Source organism: Ictalurus furcatus, chromosome 1 (assembly GCF_023375685.1).
Source record: "Ictalurus furcatus strain D&B chromosome 1, Billie_1.0, whole genome shotgun sequence".
In the NCBI taxonomy this organism is placed as follows: domain Eukaryota; kingdom Metazoa; phylum Chordata; class Actinopteri; order Siluriformes; family Ictaluridae; genus Ictalurus; species Ictalurus furcatus.
Genome location: NC_071255.1, coordinates 24,942,866 through 24,960,530, shown reverse-complemented (window position 1 = coordinate 24,960,530; position 17,665 = coordinate 24,942,866). Strand labels below are relative to the sequence as shown.

The 17,665-nt window shown below is 37.4% G+C and overlaps 2 protein-coding genes across 3 annotated transcripts; one reads left to right on the top strand and one right to left on the bottom strand.

The window, feature by feature from the left end:
• Positions 1 to 926: 926 nt before the first annotated feature.
• On the bottom strand, positions 927 to 9,782 carry elovl4a (ELOVL fatty acid elongase 4a). 2 transcript variants are annotated; one of them, XM_053633792.1, is made up of 7 exons: positions 9,112 to 9,782; positions 7,127 to 7,218; positions 5,700 to 5,887; positions 5,404 to 5,484; positions 4,683 to 4,854; positions 2,350 to 2,477; positions 927 to 2,133 (listed from the first exon to the last, which is right to left on the bottom strand). In XM_053633792.1, the coding sequence occupies exons 1-7, from the start codon at positions 9,141 to 9,143 to the stop codon at positions 1,825 to 1,827; spliced, it is 1,002 nt and encodes a 333-aa protein (XP_053489767.1). In that variant the 5' UTR covers positions 9,144 to 9,782; the 3' UTR covers positions 927 to 1,824. The 2 variants fall into 2 exon arrangements, with proteins under 2 accessions (XP_053489767.1, XP_053489776.1); XM_053633801.1 differs by having other exon boundaries at positions 7,127 to 7,213.
• Positions 9,783 to 10,749: 967 nt separating this feature from the next.
• dctn3 (dynactin 3 (p22)) lies at positions 10,750 to 15,632 on the top strand. Its single transcript, XM_053633756.1, has 8 exons — positions 10,750 to 11,063; positions 11,218 to 11,387; positions 12,795 to 12,879; positions 12,970 to 13,056; positions 13,517 to 13,600; positions 14,136 to 14,194; positions 15,068 to 15,127; positions 15,343 to 15,632. The coding sequence occupies exons 2-8, from the start codon at positions 11,292 to 11,294 to the stop codon at positions 15,427 to 15,429; spliced, it is 558 nt and encodes a 185-aa protein (XP_053489731.1). The 5' UTR covers positions 10,750 to 11,063; positions 11,218 to 11,291; the 3' UTR covers positions 15,430 to 15,632.
• Positions 15,633 to 17,665: the final 2,033 nt, after the last annotated feature.

The following is a 17,665-nucleotide window of genomic DNA, read 5'->3' as shown; positions in this document are numbered from 1 at the left end:
TCATCTGTGATTGATGGGGAGAAAAAGGGGTGGGTGGGAGCAGCTGGTGTGTTGGTGTGCAGTTACCTTCTGGCAGTTCATAAAGAAGTGAGAATGAATAAGGAAGTAACTTGGGAAGCAAGAGGAGCTGTTTTTATGCACCGTGGGGGTGAACGTTTTATTACACATTGCATACAATAATGTAAGGAATCAAGGAGACTGCAGGGAAATTGTTATATGGAGACTGGGATTATATATCAGTTATGCCACCTCTGATGGTCACAAGTATAATGAGATTCCACATTGCTGCATAACTCCTGACAATAATTGAGCCATGGAAAACAATGAAAACGTCTAAACTTTTTTTAGGCGATGAGCAAGTACTATACATTTTGAGCTTGGAAAAAAAAACAATGGTTGCATAAATGCAATGGTTATGAAAATGAACTGACATTGTTTCAAATATGATCTCGTGCTGGCAAATTTTATTTTGCAGAAGTTGTCCTTGCACTGTTAGACGTATATAAAATGTTTGAGATCTACTCAAAGGAGAGAGAAGTAATCAGTGACAAAGGATTAAAAAATGAAAATTTCTTGTCAGTCACCATGTCTGCAATCATATTTGTTCACACTTTTGAATCTATATAATAGTTATAGTTACTTAAAAGGAAGAAAAAGACATAGACATGAAGACAGAGATGGGTCCCTTCATGATAGCCATTTTATTTTTAAAAGCACAATGTACAAAATTGCACAGCATATACAACATAAAAACAATTATTTAAGAAGACAAAACACAACAGCATTGCATTTTTGGATAATTAGTCGAAATGATGAGATGCTGCTTTATAAGACCATGTTGAGGAACAATTGAATAATTCAGATGGCAATGGCAAGCTTCAGAGAGTATTTTTTTATCGACGTGTTGTATTTATAACTTGACGATTAAGTTTCTAAAATGTTTATGGGCACAGTCTGCTAATAGTTAAACGTCAAAACATTTTCCCTTTTATAATCTCATGGAAAAGGCAATTTTACAGTAGCTAGGCATCACACACTGTAGCTGCTGTTAAGATCCTTTTGAAGAAATGAAAATGATGACAGTTTTGATAGTGAAGTAATACTTTTTTAAATTAAATTAAATGAATAATATAAAAATATGGAAACATAAATAACATTGGTTGACGTTTATACTACTAGATATATAAAGCAGGGTTTACCCCTGGTCACGACAAAGTCAACTCATAAATAATATTAAAAAGCATGTATAGTATGCTTTTAGAATGTAAGAGCACAGAAAATGCCGAATTGTGCAGAGCTCAGCCTGGATATTTTAAAGGCATTAGGTATGGTACAAAATAAAAAGCAGAGATGGCTTTTTTTTTCTTTACTCGAGAATGTAGTGAGTGGCATGTAAATGTGCTGAAATTCTGGCCTGAAATCTAACGCATGGCGATCTGAAAGGACATTAAACACAGACACACAGAGGAAGATAATGATTATAAAAAAGGATCATTTAAATAATAGTATGCTTTCATAGAGATCTCAGGCTCCCTTGCTCATGAATATTCCATTCACTTTACAGCGTTGCTTACGCATAGAATCAGCAAAAACACTGCTGTAAAGAGAAGGATCAAAATTTTGTTCTTAACAAATAATTCTAATCACATCCACATTGACTGATGGTGGTAAACCCCATACAGTGCTGTAAACCTTTGAGCTTCCTCCAAACAGTCATATCCTCATCCCAGGCATCCCTCAAATGTACTGGTTCCTAACAAATGTCCCACCTCTTCCATCCTTTCTCAAATCTGCCTGCTTCTGTCTCTCATCCCTTCATCTGCTCTAGTCACGCTTTGCCCTGCCCTTCCTCTTCCTCCTCCCATTTTCTGCTACCACAGGCTTCTCCACCATCTTGCCACTCACTCCATTACTGGCTGCCATTCCATTAGGAGCTCCATTAGACAGTGCCTTGCCTGACTTGGACAGACCTTCACGACGTGGCTGGCGACGATATGTCTGGTAGTAGAAGTTCCCAAAGAGGACAATGAAGGTGAGGGCATAACCAATCAGACACCAGTGCATCCATTTAGGGAAGGGGCAGTCAGTGTAGAGTGAAAGAGCAGTGTGACCAATAGTGACATGGAACTGGATCTGAGGGAGTGGAAAACAGTTGTAAAGTGACTGCAAGATGACATTCTGGTAGAAACTTATTGAAAACATTAGACGAGTTCTCTAAATGTTAAACATTACAGCTACCTTGAACTACAAAGAATGCAGTTAATGGAAAGCATCATACATAATTAAGCCTCTAGCTTAGTGACTGAGACAATAGAATCATCACCGCACAATAATTTAAAGTCAAAATACCATTTGGATAATTGTCAGGTACTTCTTCCACCACAAGTATTTCTGGATCTTTGGCCCACAGGCAGCCAGCCCATAATAAAGATACATAAGGACATGGATTGCGGCATTCATATGAGCACCAAAGAATGCTGTAAGAGTAAAAAAAACCCACTTTTTTATTCATGCTGCCATTTAGCAAATATCATCACATGCAGTACAGATTTTATCGCTACATAATTGCATTAAACATGCTAATAACCCCCAGTGCTGTTGAATTCATAATCTGAAGGCTAATTTTCTATAACAGCATGGCTCTGACAGTACTTACAATTCTAATTGAAATCATACATTAATACGAGTGCTCTAATTTTATTGCACTATTGTTTTAATAGTTAGAACTCATTCACATGAATTTGTATAGCAGATGCTCAACATAATCTAAACCTACTAATAAACAGATTTTTTAAAATTGTGTTGTTATTTAACAAAAACAATTATAGTTATTTATATGGTGAAGTTTTCTGTTAGAATATGCTTCTTTAACATTTATGGAAGGAGTCTCCAATATCAGTGCTTTGTAGAATTCAGTTTTCAGGACCGAGTGCTTTCTGATTTCTCAGTCACATGACCAGCTGCATTTTGTCTTTTAATTCGAGAGAGGAAAAAATTCTGGTGAAGGAATGACTATTTATAGCTGTTATAGTGTAAGTGATAATAGGAACTAAATTATTTCATTTTTGCAGCGTTAAATGTTGCTAAATGTAATATTAAATGTAATTACCAAGCAAGATCGGTCGTTCATTAATAAATAAAATTTAATCATTGACAAATTGCTGTGGTGTAAGAGGAATAATCTGCTTCAAGACATGCTGTTATTAGACAATAATTGACTTTGAGGTGGTATCACACCACCCTGTCATTGATTATTTTCATATAGTGCTGATTTCTTCTGTTTTTGTGTATATCTCATACCAAATAGTTTCAGAAATTAAAACAAAATCTAAGATAAAACAAAGGCAACCTGAGTAAACACAAAATACAATTTTTAAAAATGCTAATGTTATTTATTGAAGCAAAAAAGTAATCTAATACCAACTGGGCCTGTGTGAAAATGTATTTACCCCGTGGTTACTAATTCCCCAAAACTATGAAACTGCATTCATAATGTGGTTCAGCTGGACTAGACCCAACCAGGCTTGATTACTGCAAACCCTGTTCAATCAAATCAACACTTAAATAGAACTTTTTCACTAGCATGAACTATGCCAAAGTTGAAAGATACAAAGCTATTTCAAAGGCTCTGGGACTCCAAAGAACCACAGTGAGAGCCATTATCTCCAATTGAAAAAAAAAACCTTCCAAAATTTCTCCAAGAGCACAGCAACTGCTCATCCAGGAAGTCACAAAAGAGCCAAGGACAACATCAGAGCAACTACAGGCCTCTCTTACATCAATAAAGGTCAATGTTCATGACTCTATAGGTGGTGAAAACCATTGCTAACCCAGAAGAACATTAAGGCTAGTCTGAATTTTGACAAAACACACCTTGATGATCCTCGAACCTTTAGGGAGAATGTTCTGTGGACTGATGAGTTGAAAGTGGAACTGTTTGGAAAACAGGAGTCCCGTTACATCTGGTGTTAACCAAACACAGAATTCTTTTTGTGGAATTCCACACTTGTGGAAGTGTGATGGTGTGGGGATGCTTTGCTGCTTCAGGGCCTGGGCAACTTTCAGTAATTGAGGGAAACATGAATTCTGCTCTCTACCAAAAAAACCTAAAGGAGAATGTCTGTTCTTCACTCCGTAAGTTAAAAACTGAAACACAACTGGATTATGCAGCAAGACAATGATCCAAAGCATAGGAGTACGCCCTAGTCCTAGAAATAAGTGAAAGATTGATCTCCAGTTATCGGAAGCATTTGGTTGCAGTTATTGCTGCTAAAGGTGGCACAACCAGATTTTAAGTTTAAGGGGGCAATTAGTTTTTCACATGGATGATAGGTGTTGGATAACTTTTTTTGCTTCAATACAAAAAATAAAAATTAAAAACTGTATTGTGTGGTTGCCTTTGTTTTATGTTGTATGTCATTTGAAGAACTATAAACATTTACTATGAGATATACACAAAAACAGAAGACATCAGGATGGGGCAAATACTTTTTCACAGCACTATACAGTATAACAGAACACCCAATCATGTTTTATTCCTTACAGAATTCTTGCTTAATAATGTCTTCTGGTTGTGTGCAGGAGGCTATGTATTTTGTTGTACTTGGTTTAACTCCTGAATGCGTGCAATGTACATTGTAGTAATGTTCCTTAACTGTCATGACTATATCAAAAATACTTACACTGTCCACCTGCAACCCACTTGATGCCAATCCACCACAGAGTGAACATGGTGCAGTGGTGATAAACGTGCAAAAAGGTGACATGGTTGAACTTCTTACGAAGGATGAAAAACACTGTGTCCAGATATTCAACCCCCTTTGACACAAAGTACCACCACAGAGCAGCTGCAACCTGTTTAGAAAGACATCCAACATTAACTAGTATTAAAACGTAAAAGGGTATTGTGCAATGTAGTAACCATTTTATAACCATTTGGTTTATTTAATTGTTATTTTTGTTATAATCGAGTTATACGATGACTTTCATGACTATTATTTTGGTTATTTGAGCTTGTCCTTTTACATAAACCACAAATGTTAATCATTTATCAATTTATAGTAGTTTTCTTTATAACTAAAACGTATGCTTCAGGTCTTGACATCCTCTCAATGATTTAAATAGGTTAATAAAAAAATATCCATAAGACAATATCATGACCTTATGCAAGCTGGCATATGGAAGCTTGGTAATCTTTAGCCTTGATGGCGCTGGCATTGAAATTGAGCTCACTCTCTCACACACCCTCTTTGAGTACACTCCTTGGCTAGATAAAAGGGAGGGATCAGGTTGCTGAGTGTCTACATCATGTTTCGTTTTCCATGGGCTGGTAGAGTCATGACGACAGTCATAGGAATACTGCAAGTTAATCATATCAGAGCCCCTCTTGAGGAAGACACTCACCCTGACTTCATTAGGGTCATCAGAGTAGTCCACTGGCTGGCAGAGGTAGCTGTAGTTTGCTGCCCTTGCTGCAAGGAAGAGCTGTAATAGAACAACAAACAATAGCTATTATATAGATGCTTTAAATTAAATGCATTGAAAAGACAAGTCATTTAAAAGCCTTACTGAAAAGCATTAGGTGGAAATCAAGAATAACACAATTAAAGTTTCTTAAAAGTTATACATAAAAGCCACAACTTTTAGGATTTAGACTAATTATTGAAGATTCTGAACTACAGAATCCTGACAGGACGCACCTCTTTGAAGATGAAGAAGTTAAGGATAACCATGCTGAAGTTGTACACAATAAGGGTCTTCCTGAGCTGGAAAGGCTCCCTGTTCCGCATGAACTTTGGCCCCAGCCAGAGGAAAAGAAGGTACGAAGAGCTGATGGCCAGTGTAGGGAGAGGAGAGTCCATCAGAGGCCATTTCTCCACACGCTTGTCTGGAACAACGAAAGAACCAGCACGTATTTAAAACTTGATTCATTACTATTCCCCAAGAAGGAACAGCTAGCCTTAATGCTTAGAGTGTGCGCTAGAAGAGCTATCTTTGATACAGGCAAATAAAATGGAGGGAGTCTCCAGTATGAATGCTTTATAACAGTCACTAATTATTCCTCCATGGGAAAGTCTTCAGAACAGGGTGCTTTCTGGTTTTTCAGTCACATGACAAGCCACATTTTGTCTTATTAACTTGAAGAGAGAAAAAAACGGTTGGTGATGGAAAGACTATTTACAGATGTTTATAATGTAAGTGATTACAGGAACTTCACATACATTTACATTTATTCATTTAGTAGACGTTTTTATCCAAAGCGACTTACGAATGAAGATTTCACAGAAAGGGGAAGTGAATTTACAGCATTCTGGCTTGCATTCAGCTTATAGTGCTGTTATAAATAGCTGGACAATGACCAAACGATTACAGTTTTAGCTCCATAATCAAACACATTGGAATCTAAATGAAACAATAGCTGAAAAAAACTTTCACCTTATTGTCCAGAGATCTCAAGTTTGAATCTCTCACCCGTCTCAATGACAGTGACACTAGCTAATTGTGGTCTTCTTTAAGCTCATGCATGCAGAAGGGGGTGGATAGTGCTTTCCTCCCAGTGTTTTACGCCACCCCGTGAAGCAGCATGAATAGCAGTTCAAAAAATGAAGTTGTTGGCTTCATGTGTCTTCGAGGGAGAACGTGAAATTGTCATTACTATCTGAATGCAAATACTATGCAGTCGATGCCTGTCTGCAACACACAGACTTTATCAGATGCAGTGATGCTCTGCCAAGTCTGTAAAGAATCCAGTTTCAGATCCTAGCTTCAGTAAGGAAAATGTATACAGTGTGGTTCGGTCAAAAGCTTTAGTGTCATAGACAGACTGTACTGTAAAGAAAGACTTAGTGCAGCTTCACACTGTTTAATAGTGTCAAATGCATTTAATCAATAAAAAGTAGGTTTTTAGACTGCTACTGACTGTGACCGTTATCTGATATTAATGTTTTATATAAGTTGATAGCTTTTAGCATTTCTGTCTGGCATTCATCAGAGGAAATGAAATAATCATGAACATACAGTTATCTCAGTTGCAGTTTGATCTGATATTTGTGTTCCCATGTGTATAATGTATCACAGTTGTTGCATCATATGGAATTAAGAAGAAAATTGAGGAAATTGTACTTACCTGCAATGGTAAGGCTCCATTTGTAGAATTTGATAGTGTCGTTGACGAAATGTGTCACAATATCCATTTTTTCAGGATGGGTCCTAACTGTCCTTTTGTGAACAAAATGGGACATTGTAAAAATGCAAATAAATCCAAATATATAGCAGTAACAAAGTTAGTCTAAACGATTGTAATTGTAATGATTTGTGTGCCTCAGTGTAGGATGTGACTCACATTGCATAAAGAAATCTGATTACAATATGTGTAATGCTTAAGGCTGGATCTGTGGCGGTCCTGTTGAACCTATCCGATCTAACTAGATTTTGAACCTGCTTGCTGGCTGAGAAGGTTGGGAAAGTCTTTTTTTTGTTGCGCAGCCGTAAATGTATTTTTTCTTTCTTTTTTTCTGCAGCAAAACCAAGGCTAATCAATGTAAAGTGTTGTCTAAAGGAGCATATCATTACAATCAGTGCTAGTGTCCCCCCTCCCCCCAACATTCAATTAAACTCAAATTGATCTGTTTATGACTTTTAACAAAAGATATTATCACAAAGTATGAGAGATCCAGGTGTAGATTAAGATCCTTAATGAACAAATCAGAGGCAACAGGGGGAGACATGAGGAGATCCTGAGATGACATGAGGAAGAAACCAGAATCAAAAGGGAAACCATCGTCTTGTGGGTGAACATTAAGTTTTTCAGTTAAATAGCAGAGTGGAGCACATGTAAGCCGGAGCCTATTAGAGACTAAATAATCCAATATAGTATTTTCAGAAGCTTAGTGAGGAGTGTCGGATCTCTGGCTATCTGAGACCATTAGAGACCTAGTGCATTCATTTACAGTCCATCTACAGAGTCTGATATCTATTAAGCACTGCATATCTATTAAGAGAGATATATTTGACTGACAACAATAAGAACAAGAAACACACAAACAATATAGACATTTATGATTAATGAAAGAAATGATTGAAGAAAACAAAAAAGTTACATATAAAATCGAGATGTAAATAGGCTACAGAAATACCTTATGTCAGATTTCCAGGTGCATTTACTTAAACTACCTTGAAATGTATTTGCATGTTTATTTAATGGTCCATTTTTCGAGCTGTTTTAAAAACACTTATTCATTTAAGAATGTATCCACTCACAGGCTAGCTGTTATTTCTGGTCAATTTTGGCAGATATATCCACTGATTGGGTTTCCAGCACAAAAGCTGGAGTGGCACGTGTCTCCTGATCACCGCAAAGATAGCGGTTATATCTGAAATGGCCAGTTCCCTGCTAAATATGTCCAAAAAATGGTCTACAGGTGAAATATCACAGAGTGGTGTTGCATTTTTTATTTATTCATACATATTAGTGCGGCAGAATGCGGCTTTTGATGTTGCAAATTGAGGCCAAAGATGAAAGAAAAGCCATTTTGTAATCCGGGGACACGTGAGCTTCCCAAAATTCCATTATCTTTCACTAGATCCGAAACCGCATCGTTCCGTCCCTCAGCAAACAGCAACCTATGGCAAAACCCTATGCAATTCTTCATGCACTAAGAATCGAGGCTATTTATAAATAAAATGCACGGACAGGCAGTCTGTGGCATTCCTATTTAAGAGAGGCCTCTCCTTTCCCAGGCTTATCCAGACGAGGGCCATGCGCAAAAACACCCTCCATGAGACAAGAGCAGCAGCACCAAATGGCGATGAAGCACCTGCCCATGCACAGGATCAGCACAAATACAAGGAGCCACTGAAAATAACACACACACACACACACACACACACACACACTGGGGGTATAGGCTATTAAACACTGTCCTGACTGTGAGAAACCGTAAACTGATATAGCCTGAATTTGTCGTTTCGACTGGTTCACTTTCATCGGCTTGGCTGGTTAATACTAAACCGGTTACCTAGTAAACTAATAATAGATAACTAAATCTAGCAATAACTGTTGTTGGCTATCTATACAGACCATAAATATGGTTCACATGATTTTATCCTTACCGTACTGGGTGTAAATCCTTTCCTATTGACATTCAGCACAAGGTCATGCGACACAAATGTTCCGTTTGATGTCAAGCATCCAAACGTGACAAAAATGAAATTCAAAATACTTCAAAAAAAAAAAAAAGAAAAGAAAAGAAAGAAATTCAGCAGCAAACCTGGGTGTATGTACAGAGCATCCTACACGGACATTTGCATCACTGCGTTTGTGGCTGCTGTTCTCCGGGCGCTCCTGTGGAAAGGGGCAGAGGCGAACTGCGCATGCGCAATCTGAGATCAGTTTCGGCTACTCAGACCACAAGCACAGTCATTGTTAGAGTGTAAGACTTTTATCAGCACCGAGCAAGCTCAAATGGCATAAAACTATATAGTTTCTACTATTAGGCTATGACAGTATGAAAAGTATGACACAGTATGGCAGTATAGAAGCGATACCATTATACAGAAGAAAAGGTTAACAGATTGGATGGGTTTGTCAAACTCCAGATCCTCTCAGGGAGGACAGATGGCATGAGGCGTAAAGGGGTTTTCACCAGGCTAATCACCAGTCTACATCCTGCTCACTCCACCCCTCACCCCAAAGGCTGGATCAGGGTGCAATTAATGTAACATATATTTATCATATACAGTCTATGGCCAAAAGTATGTGGACACCTGGCCATCATACCTACAGTATATGTGGGTCTTCCCCAAACTGTGGTCAAAAAGTTGAACACACACAATTGTCTAGAATGTCTTTGTATGTTGTAGCTTTATGATTTCCTTTCACTTTTCCTGTTCCAGCATGACAATGCTCCTGTGCACAAACAAAGCTTCACAAAGACATGGTTTGCCAAGGTTGTTGTGGAAGAACTCAAGTGGCACAGAATTCAGAACACTAACTGTGCACCAGGCCTTCTCGCCCAACAACATACACTATATATATATAATATACTAGGGTATGGTTACACCTGAGCATCAGGTTGCCATGTCAGCAGTTTTCAATGGGTTTGATTAAACATCCTGCCACAGATAGAGATTAGATTGATTACACATGTCTTAAAACATACACTAGCACACTGGTTCGACTCCTGGGGTGCTTCTCATTTCATATTTGTGCATCCTCATTTCCTTTCCTCGCTTCCTTTCCTTGCATCTTGGCTCCACCCCCTTAGGATGTGAGGGAAGGATGCAAGGATGAGATGTGAGGAGAGAGGAACCAAAGCGAGTCGAATGGAGTGTCCTCGCTCTCTCAAGCGTCACGTCAAAGTGACGTCAATTAATGATGACTGTGCTCAGATGGATTACCTCACTGCACTTCAGGGATCTGCCCTTATGCTTTTTTTATGTGCTGTTATGTTGTTGTGCTTTGGTTAATAACAACATTCTTAATAAAGCAAAATGCACTGATAGTATGTGAAATGTCTGGGGTATTCAACAATGAATTAATGAATTAACACATAAATTATTGCATCTTTTGTGCAGCTTTGCATATACAAACATGCAAAGATCAATTAATTACAATACTCATTGTAGGTATATTATTATTTAATTATATTTCACACTAAATCATCGAAGGACTTTTTGTTTGAGATTGTGGCAAATGTAAAGGAGGAGGGGAATTTATTCATGCGTCAGGTTTTTCGACAAGAAGCACTTCCGGATAGGATACGCTTGTGTATTTTTGAACTAGCTCCTCTGGACTCTTCTGGACTCTTCGCGGTGCAATTAGAGAATCGATGTGTCCTTCAAGATGGTTGAAGTAAGTCGATATCCGGGTCACGGGCTGGAGGACAGAGGAGCGAGGAAACAATGAAGCATCAATTTGAGTATTGAGAAGCACCCCTGGAATCCTGAAGTTACCCCTGTCATGCATATTTGAGAGGTTTCCTGCTCTAACACACTCATTTCGCTGTTTAGTTGATGCTCCAGGACCAGGATTGGAAACCTGTGCACTAGTTTTTCTCCAGATGGTACTTTCTCATATACCCAATGATTTTTCATTAAATCTCTTGGCGTTACAGTATAAATTTGTCAAAACATGGCATTGTACAGTGTATTATTAAAATGCAACAAAAATGTAACGTATTTGGAGAGCATATTGTCTAATTCAACTGTTTATGGCAGGCCAACCTGGCAACCCGGAGTGAGTGGCGACAATAATAACGTAATTTCCGGTTTGGAGTACCACAGAAGGCAAAATGGAAGGAAGCAACATTGATGAGTTGAATGCTCGGCTTCAAACGCTGGAAAAACGTGTGTACGGCGAGCGTGGACAAAGTAATAAACCAGTTAAGGTAATGTGGTCGTAGGAATTGTGGAAAATGTAAATATTTAAGCGACGATTTGTTTTCGGGTTAGCAGTCATTAGCCAGCTGCATGTCTGTAGCTAGCCTTTCAGACTGTCATCTCCAGTCCCAGTGCACAATTAGTGGTTGTTTAGGAGAGCTAGCTGTTGGAAATGGACATGCTGTATTTCTTATAACGCTGTATTTTCTGCAGCATATGTTGTCATGCGATTTAGTCACTGATATATGACAACCGTTTTACATATATTATGTTGACTCACTGGGCCGCCCTGCTGTTTCTACGGGCGTGGCACAGCTGTGTTTCTGTAAATGACCGTGTAAGCAGTGTTAAAGTGTATGTCATGTGTTGAGCGACATATATTCATAACAGTAATAGTTGCTCAGATGACCATTACATTAAAGTGCACCTATTATGGTTTTTCAAATATTACCTTTCATGTAGTGTGTTAGAGCTGTTTGTGAATGTAAAAAGTCTGCAAAGTTTCAAAAATCAAAGCACATGACAAACGGAGTTATTGACTCCCAAAAGTATGAACCGATTCTGAACAGCTGAAATGGGTCATTAGTAATTTCAGACTTACTTCCTGTACTAACCTACATAAGTTTGTAACAAAAAGCCAAGCCTCTGGTCTTTATTGGCTGCTCGCTGACAGCAGTAGACCATTCACAATAGACTGGCACATCTGACCAATCAGAGCAGAGTATGCTCTCTGACAGGAGGAGTTTAGAATGAATCCTTTAGAACGGATCATTTAACGAGTTGTTTGTGACACTGGGAGGAAGAAAGGTAATGCTGCACTGTAAATTATGAGCACATGAAAGTGTTTTTTGACCTTGGATTCATGTAAATTTATTGTATTAGACCTTTAAAACAAAATTAGGCAAGTTTCAAAACCATAATAGGTGCACTTTAAATACAGGTAGCTGTGCTTTGTGCTTTAGCCAGAGTCCAGAAGAATGTACTGTCCTTCCTCTAATCACAAATATAGTTCCCCCAGCATCATGCTGAAGAGACAAGAGGATAAATAACACAGTCACAAATGTCAATAAATACAGACACTAGAATATATAATAAAAGCTTTTTTTATACTATAAAGTAACTAATAGTCTTGAGCAGCAGTATGAACATGTACAATGAATTGTGTATGTGGATTGGTTAAATATTATGTATATTTCGTGACATAAAGTGACTGAGTGTGGTGTGTGGAGTAGGAGGAATGAGATGTAATGAAATGCTCATCAGGCATGTTTAGGAGTATAATGAACAGTGAGAGAGAGCCTGGATGCTCCATAGCATAATCTTCCAGATGGGAGGCATCTGAGCAGTCCAGAGTAAGTGCAAGAAGGATCGTGATTCTGGTTATTAGCAGTAATCACGTCTTTTCCCTGTTTCAGTGTGTTGAATCTTTGGTGAGGATCAATTCTGCCCTCGCAAACACAGCAAACAAGAGAGAACGAGTCAAGATTCTTCACAAGAAAAGTGAGCAAAGACAGATTTTTAGATATACAGTTATAGATCCCATAAACCTTCTGTGCTACATTTGTCTGTTTACCTTTTCTATTATACCAGTTGAAGATCTGCTGAAGTATATAGATCCACAATTCACAGACTACATTGCTGTGCCAGATGCAATGAAACTGGAGTTTATCTTAGCAGGTCAGTAGTCTTTTTTTTATCAAATCAAAGCTTGATGATGTGCTATTGTTTTAGTGGCAATAGTACCCAAATAATCTGGTGAATGTTGTGCAGATTGTGCTCATCTGAACTCAGTCTGGTTCTGCTATTTGTACCACCACCATTATCACTAATATATAATGAATTAATAAGTAATTCCAGTTGATATAAATAAGTTCCAGAAGCTACTGTTGTCCACTGTATTTACCTTCCCCACTGCTGTCTATGTCTGTACTGGTGTTTTGATTAATATCCTTTTTATTGTCTGCAGTTCTTTTGCAAGGTTATACGGAAGATTGATTTTGCCCTCCATCCACTTGACCAACAGCACATATTTAAATTCATGTGCATATTTTAAATGTCAGTTGGTGTTTTTATATAGTTTAACTATCAAGAACTACTAATTAATGCATAGTCATGCCTTCTTTTTCTCCCGTTATAGAGGAGGACTTCCTGCGCTCTCAGGCTGCTTTGCTTGATCAGGTGAATAACCTGCAGCCTCTGCTGGATAGTCCGCATATTAAAGGTAAGAGCTTTAATATCTATCATAGAAATGGGCCTGGTGCTGGAACTGAAAACTAGTGATTAAACATATAATGCCAAGTTATATAAACTTGGATGTTGATTATAAGAGGTGAACACAATTGACTTGTTTTCTGCTCGGTTGCCTTTATGCACTGAGAGTGTAAGGAGAATTACACAATCATCCTATTTATACTTTGCATACATTTTGTATTTGCTGTGCACCTTGTAGAGATACAAGTTTATATTACACAGTTCATATTTAAAGTGGTTCTTGTAGATCATTTTTGCAATGTACTTGCTTTGATGTAATGCTTTTAAATTATAAAAAATTTTATCAGTTAAATATTTAAAATTAAATTAAATAGAATAATTACATTAAATACAAAATACTAAATAAGCACAGATCTAAAGCAGTGCTTTATCTTTATATAGCTTTATCTCTAAAAGCAAATATAACTGATGTAATGTCTTTACATGTAAACATTTTACATCAAGTTTAATCTGAAATTTCTCTCTTTGCTGCTTGACTAACACAGCTGTTCCAGAGCTTTCTACCAAAGTGCAACGTCTGTCTCAAATTCACATCAGTCAGCAGGTAAAACATAGGTCATTGGTACACTTTTCTGGGCACAGGCTGCAAGATGTTGAATGTTGCAATCTGATTGGCTCTCTGCACTAATATGTATGTGAACATCCATAAGTCTTTTCACCCTGATTTTCTCCCTAATTTGGTGTTGGTCAGTTCCCACCCACAACAGCTACCAATCCAGGAGGGTGAGCCAATCACGTCATTCCAAGGAAATGCAGCCAAAGATGCCGATTTGGCTAGTGTGATGATTAATAGAAGTATACCACTCCTTCCTCCCTAGAACATGGTCACTTTTGATCTCTTGACTCCCGGCCATAGATGGCTGTGGCATCATTGGGATTTGAACTCGTGCTCTTCAAACAACAGTGAACGCTTTTCCATTGTGCCCCTATGGAGCCGCTCCATATGTCTTTTTTGAGCTTTTTGGGTAAAAAGATATAGTTACTGGAATAAAAACATGGGTATTGTTTTGAGAGAGAGTTTTGTTAGAAACCGTCTATTTTTGAGTAAACATGGTTGGCTATTTGCCCTGTCAGTCAAACGGCCTCCCCCTGTGAAAGCACCAGACATTCTAGCTTAAGCTAGAGAACTGGCTTGCGAGACTAGGTGACGCTCCCGTTTACCTTTATATAAATGTATTTCGTTCTTGGCAATTGCAGCAGCACAGTCCGTAGCCATTCCTAAAGTGACACAATTTAATTTTTTAACTGAATAAACAACCTAGACTCTACTTTGGGTGCCAAGTTTATTATTTCATAGCCCTCCTTATTGTCCCATAATTTTCTCGGTCTCCATTTGCCTGTTTTATAAACTGCATAAATTAATATATTCCTTTATTGGTAACATGAATGTTTTTTGAATCTTGATTCTACTTTACAGGACAAAAATGAAGAATTATCTGTGGATGTGAAAAAGCTGTTTGAAGAATACAACAAAATGGTATCCTTGATTACAACAAGATCTCTGTGTTAATGCTAAGGTTGTTAATAACACACGTTCTAAATGTGAAAAGGGGCTTTCATTGTGCGTGGACCAAGCTGTCCTCGTACAGTACTCATGTGATCAGAATGCCTCAGTTGCAAACTACTTGTTTATTCGAATGTTGGTGGTATAAAGCTTGAATGTGTAAATACAATTCCTTAACACTTGCCCAGATGTTTCTGTTGTCTAAACAGTTTACCCAGTGGGATGAAACCCTGAGGAAACTGGAAGCACCCAAACAAGTCCAGTTAACTGATTAGTGCAACAATGCTTAATTTTTGACACTAAGTTAATAATGTCATTTTTTCTTCTTGTTTTGTTGTACATATGTTCCTTATTAGCTTATGATGACTTTGCAACTGTTTAATATGGTTTTCAAAGATGAATTGCACTCACAGCATGCAGTCATTGATGTACTTTACATTATTAGCTTTAGTAATAAAGTATAAATAGTATACCCTTATGTGTTGTGTAGTTTCATATTTATTATATACTACTTGTGTGTATTAATAAAGTACCCTAAATGGTTCATATGAAATGCTACATAGGTATGCTTAAAGGTCTTGTGTTAAAAGTTGTGTTAAAGATCCCCCCCCCCCCATCTTTATATGGATCAAATGTCCTTGTAGGAGGGCACTCCTCTTATCTCCTATGTGAATCATTTCTAAAGTTAAAAAAATATTAAGAAATGATTTATTTTCATTTTATGACTATAAAGAGAATTTTTAATTTGTATTTTTGATGTTTTCCTTCTCATGTGATGCCAGCTACTTTACTAGACTGTATCAGTTGTTAGGAATACTTTATGCCAATCATTCACTTAATCAAATTATTATGACATAACCACTGTAGCAGTAGAAAGAAGTTGTATTTCAATAGAAATCTGGTACCAACTAGCTCAGTCTGCTTCTTCCAAATGTACTTCTTCCTATTTACATACGCATCTGAAGCAACTGAACATATAATTGAAATTTGGGTTGTTTATAATGGATGAATATACTGTGTAGTGTTTGCCGTAAATTGGATAAATTCCTTGTTCGACCTTAGTATGCTGACACTGTACTGAGCTGAGTCTCCTGTGAGGTACTTGCTTAAAAAAAATCCAGTATGGTCCAGTGGGGGAGTTTCTGTTACCTTACAGCATTCACAATAATTCATTACATTAAACATATCACACAAATATTTCCTGCAGACAGATATTTAATGGTTAAAAATATTGAATCATACTTATCATTTTCCTTTTTTATGATCAACCAATGCAACATGGACTATAATGACAATGTTCATGGACTGAAAAGTGCTTTGTCATTGAAATAAGTTCAAAAGGCAAAGTTTGCATGCAACTGTTCATCAAATCATAGGTTACTGTGTAATATGTTGAAGTCAGGCTTAAATTAAATATATTGCTCTTGATGTTTTACCAAAAATAAACCCCCCTGTTACCTGTTTTAAACACAGAAACAGTTGGCTGAACTTCCCCATGACAGATGTTTATGCTTTTTGTAATAAAACAAAATGTAATGTTAATTAACATCTCTGCTGAAAAAAACAATAGAAACTATCACAGAAATTCTAATGGTTTCCTCTACAAATACCATTACAAACCATTAGCAACCATTAAAACAATTACTATTATTGGTCCTTAATGGTATCCACTAGACATAACATGCTACCAATAGAAGGCAACAAATTACTAGTAGAGACCCATGGGGACTATTACAGCTTCCATTAAAACCAATACAATTCCCATTATAACCATTAAAACCATTAAAAATTCGATGAAGGTTTCTATTGATGTTTTTCCCCCAGTAGGGATAATATACAGTACTCACAAAAAAAAGCCAATGTGGTCTAATGGGTGTGTTTCTGTACCTTACAGTGTCCACAATAAAGCAGTGCATATCACATAAAACATCTCCTACACAGGCATATATTTGTAGTTAATAATGTAGTTAAGAATAAGACCTATATTTATAGTTAATAATGCTGAATTACAAATTATAATTTGTCTTTTAGGCTCAACAAATGCAACTTGGACTACAGTTATATGGATTTGTTAAAGAGTGCTTTGTACTAGAAATAAGGACAAAGCTCACAGGCTGCATCCAACTGTGAGTGTCGCTGAGGTTGAAAGTAAAGGCCTAAACCAATGAAAACACGTGTCACAAATTTCCAAATATATACCCCCCCCCAAATCGCACTATGTCTGAGAGTGTAGAGTCGGATAATTATATACTATACGCATGTAGCCTCATGTCATATTTCACATAATCATTTAGTTTCCTGAATCACCTACAAAAACCATGAAAATTAGTCCACAATGGCGGTGTAAATCAGGGTGTGGCTCTGCGCTGTGACCCAAACAACACTTATAATACCCAGAAGGAGTAATGTGTGCAATTTTCAACAATGCCGCATTCGTCTGTGATTCACATTTCAGCAGCGTTCACACAATGCTGTGTTCTTACAACAAGGTGCTTTCCAGTATTGGACCCA

Excerpts from the sequence above, each read along its gene's own strand:
- elovl4a (XM_053633792.1), bottom strand. The coding sequence starts at position 9,143 with ATGTCAATAGGAAAGGATTTACACCCAGTACG. Across the intron at positions 7,219-9,111 it reads AAGGATTTACACCCAGTACG|GACAGTTAGGACCCATCCTG; the intron begins GTAAGGATAAAA and ends TGTTCACAAAAG. Across the intron at positions 5,485-5,699 it reads ACTTCTTCATCTTCAAAGAG|CTCTTCCTTGCAGCAAGGGC; the intron begins GTGCGTCCTGTC and ends GTTCTATTACAG.
- dctn3 (XM_053633756.1), top strand. The coding sequence starts at position 11,292 with ATGGAAGGAAGCAACATTGATGAGTTGAATGCTCGGCTTCAAACGCTG. Across the intron at positions 11,388-12,794 it reads AAAGTAATAAACCAGTTAAG|TGTGTTGAATCTTTGGTGAG; the intron begins GTAATGTGGTCG and ends TCCCTGTTTCAG. Across the intron at positions 14,195-15,067 it reads AAATTCACATCAGTCAGCAG|GACAAAAATGAAGAATTATC; the intron begins GTAAAACATAGG and ends TCTACTTTACAG.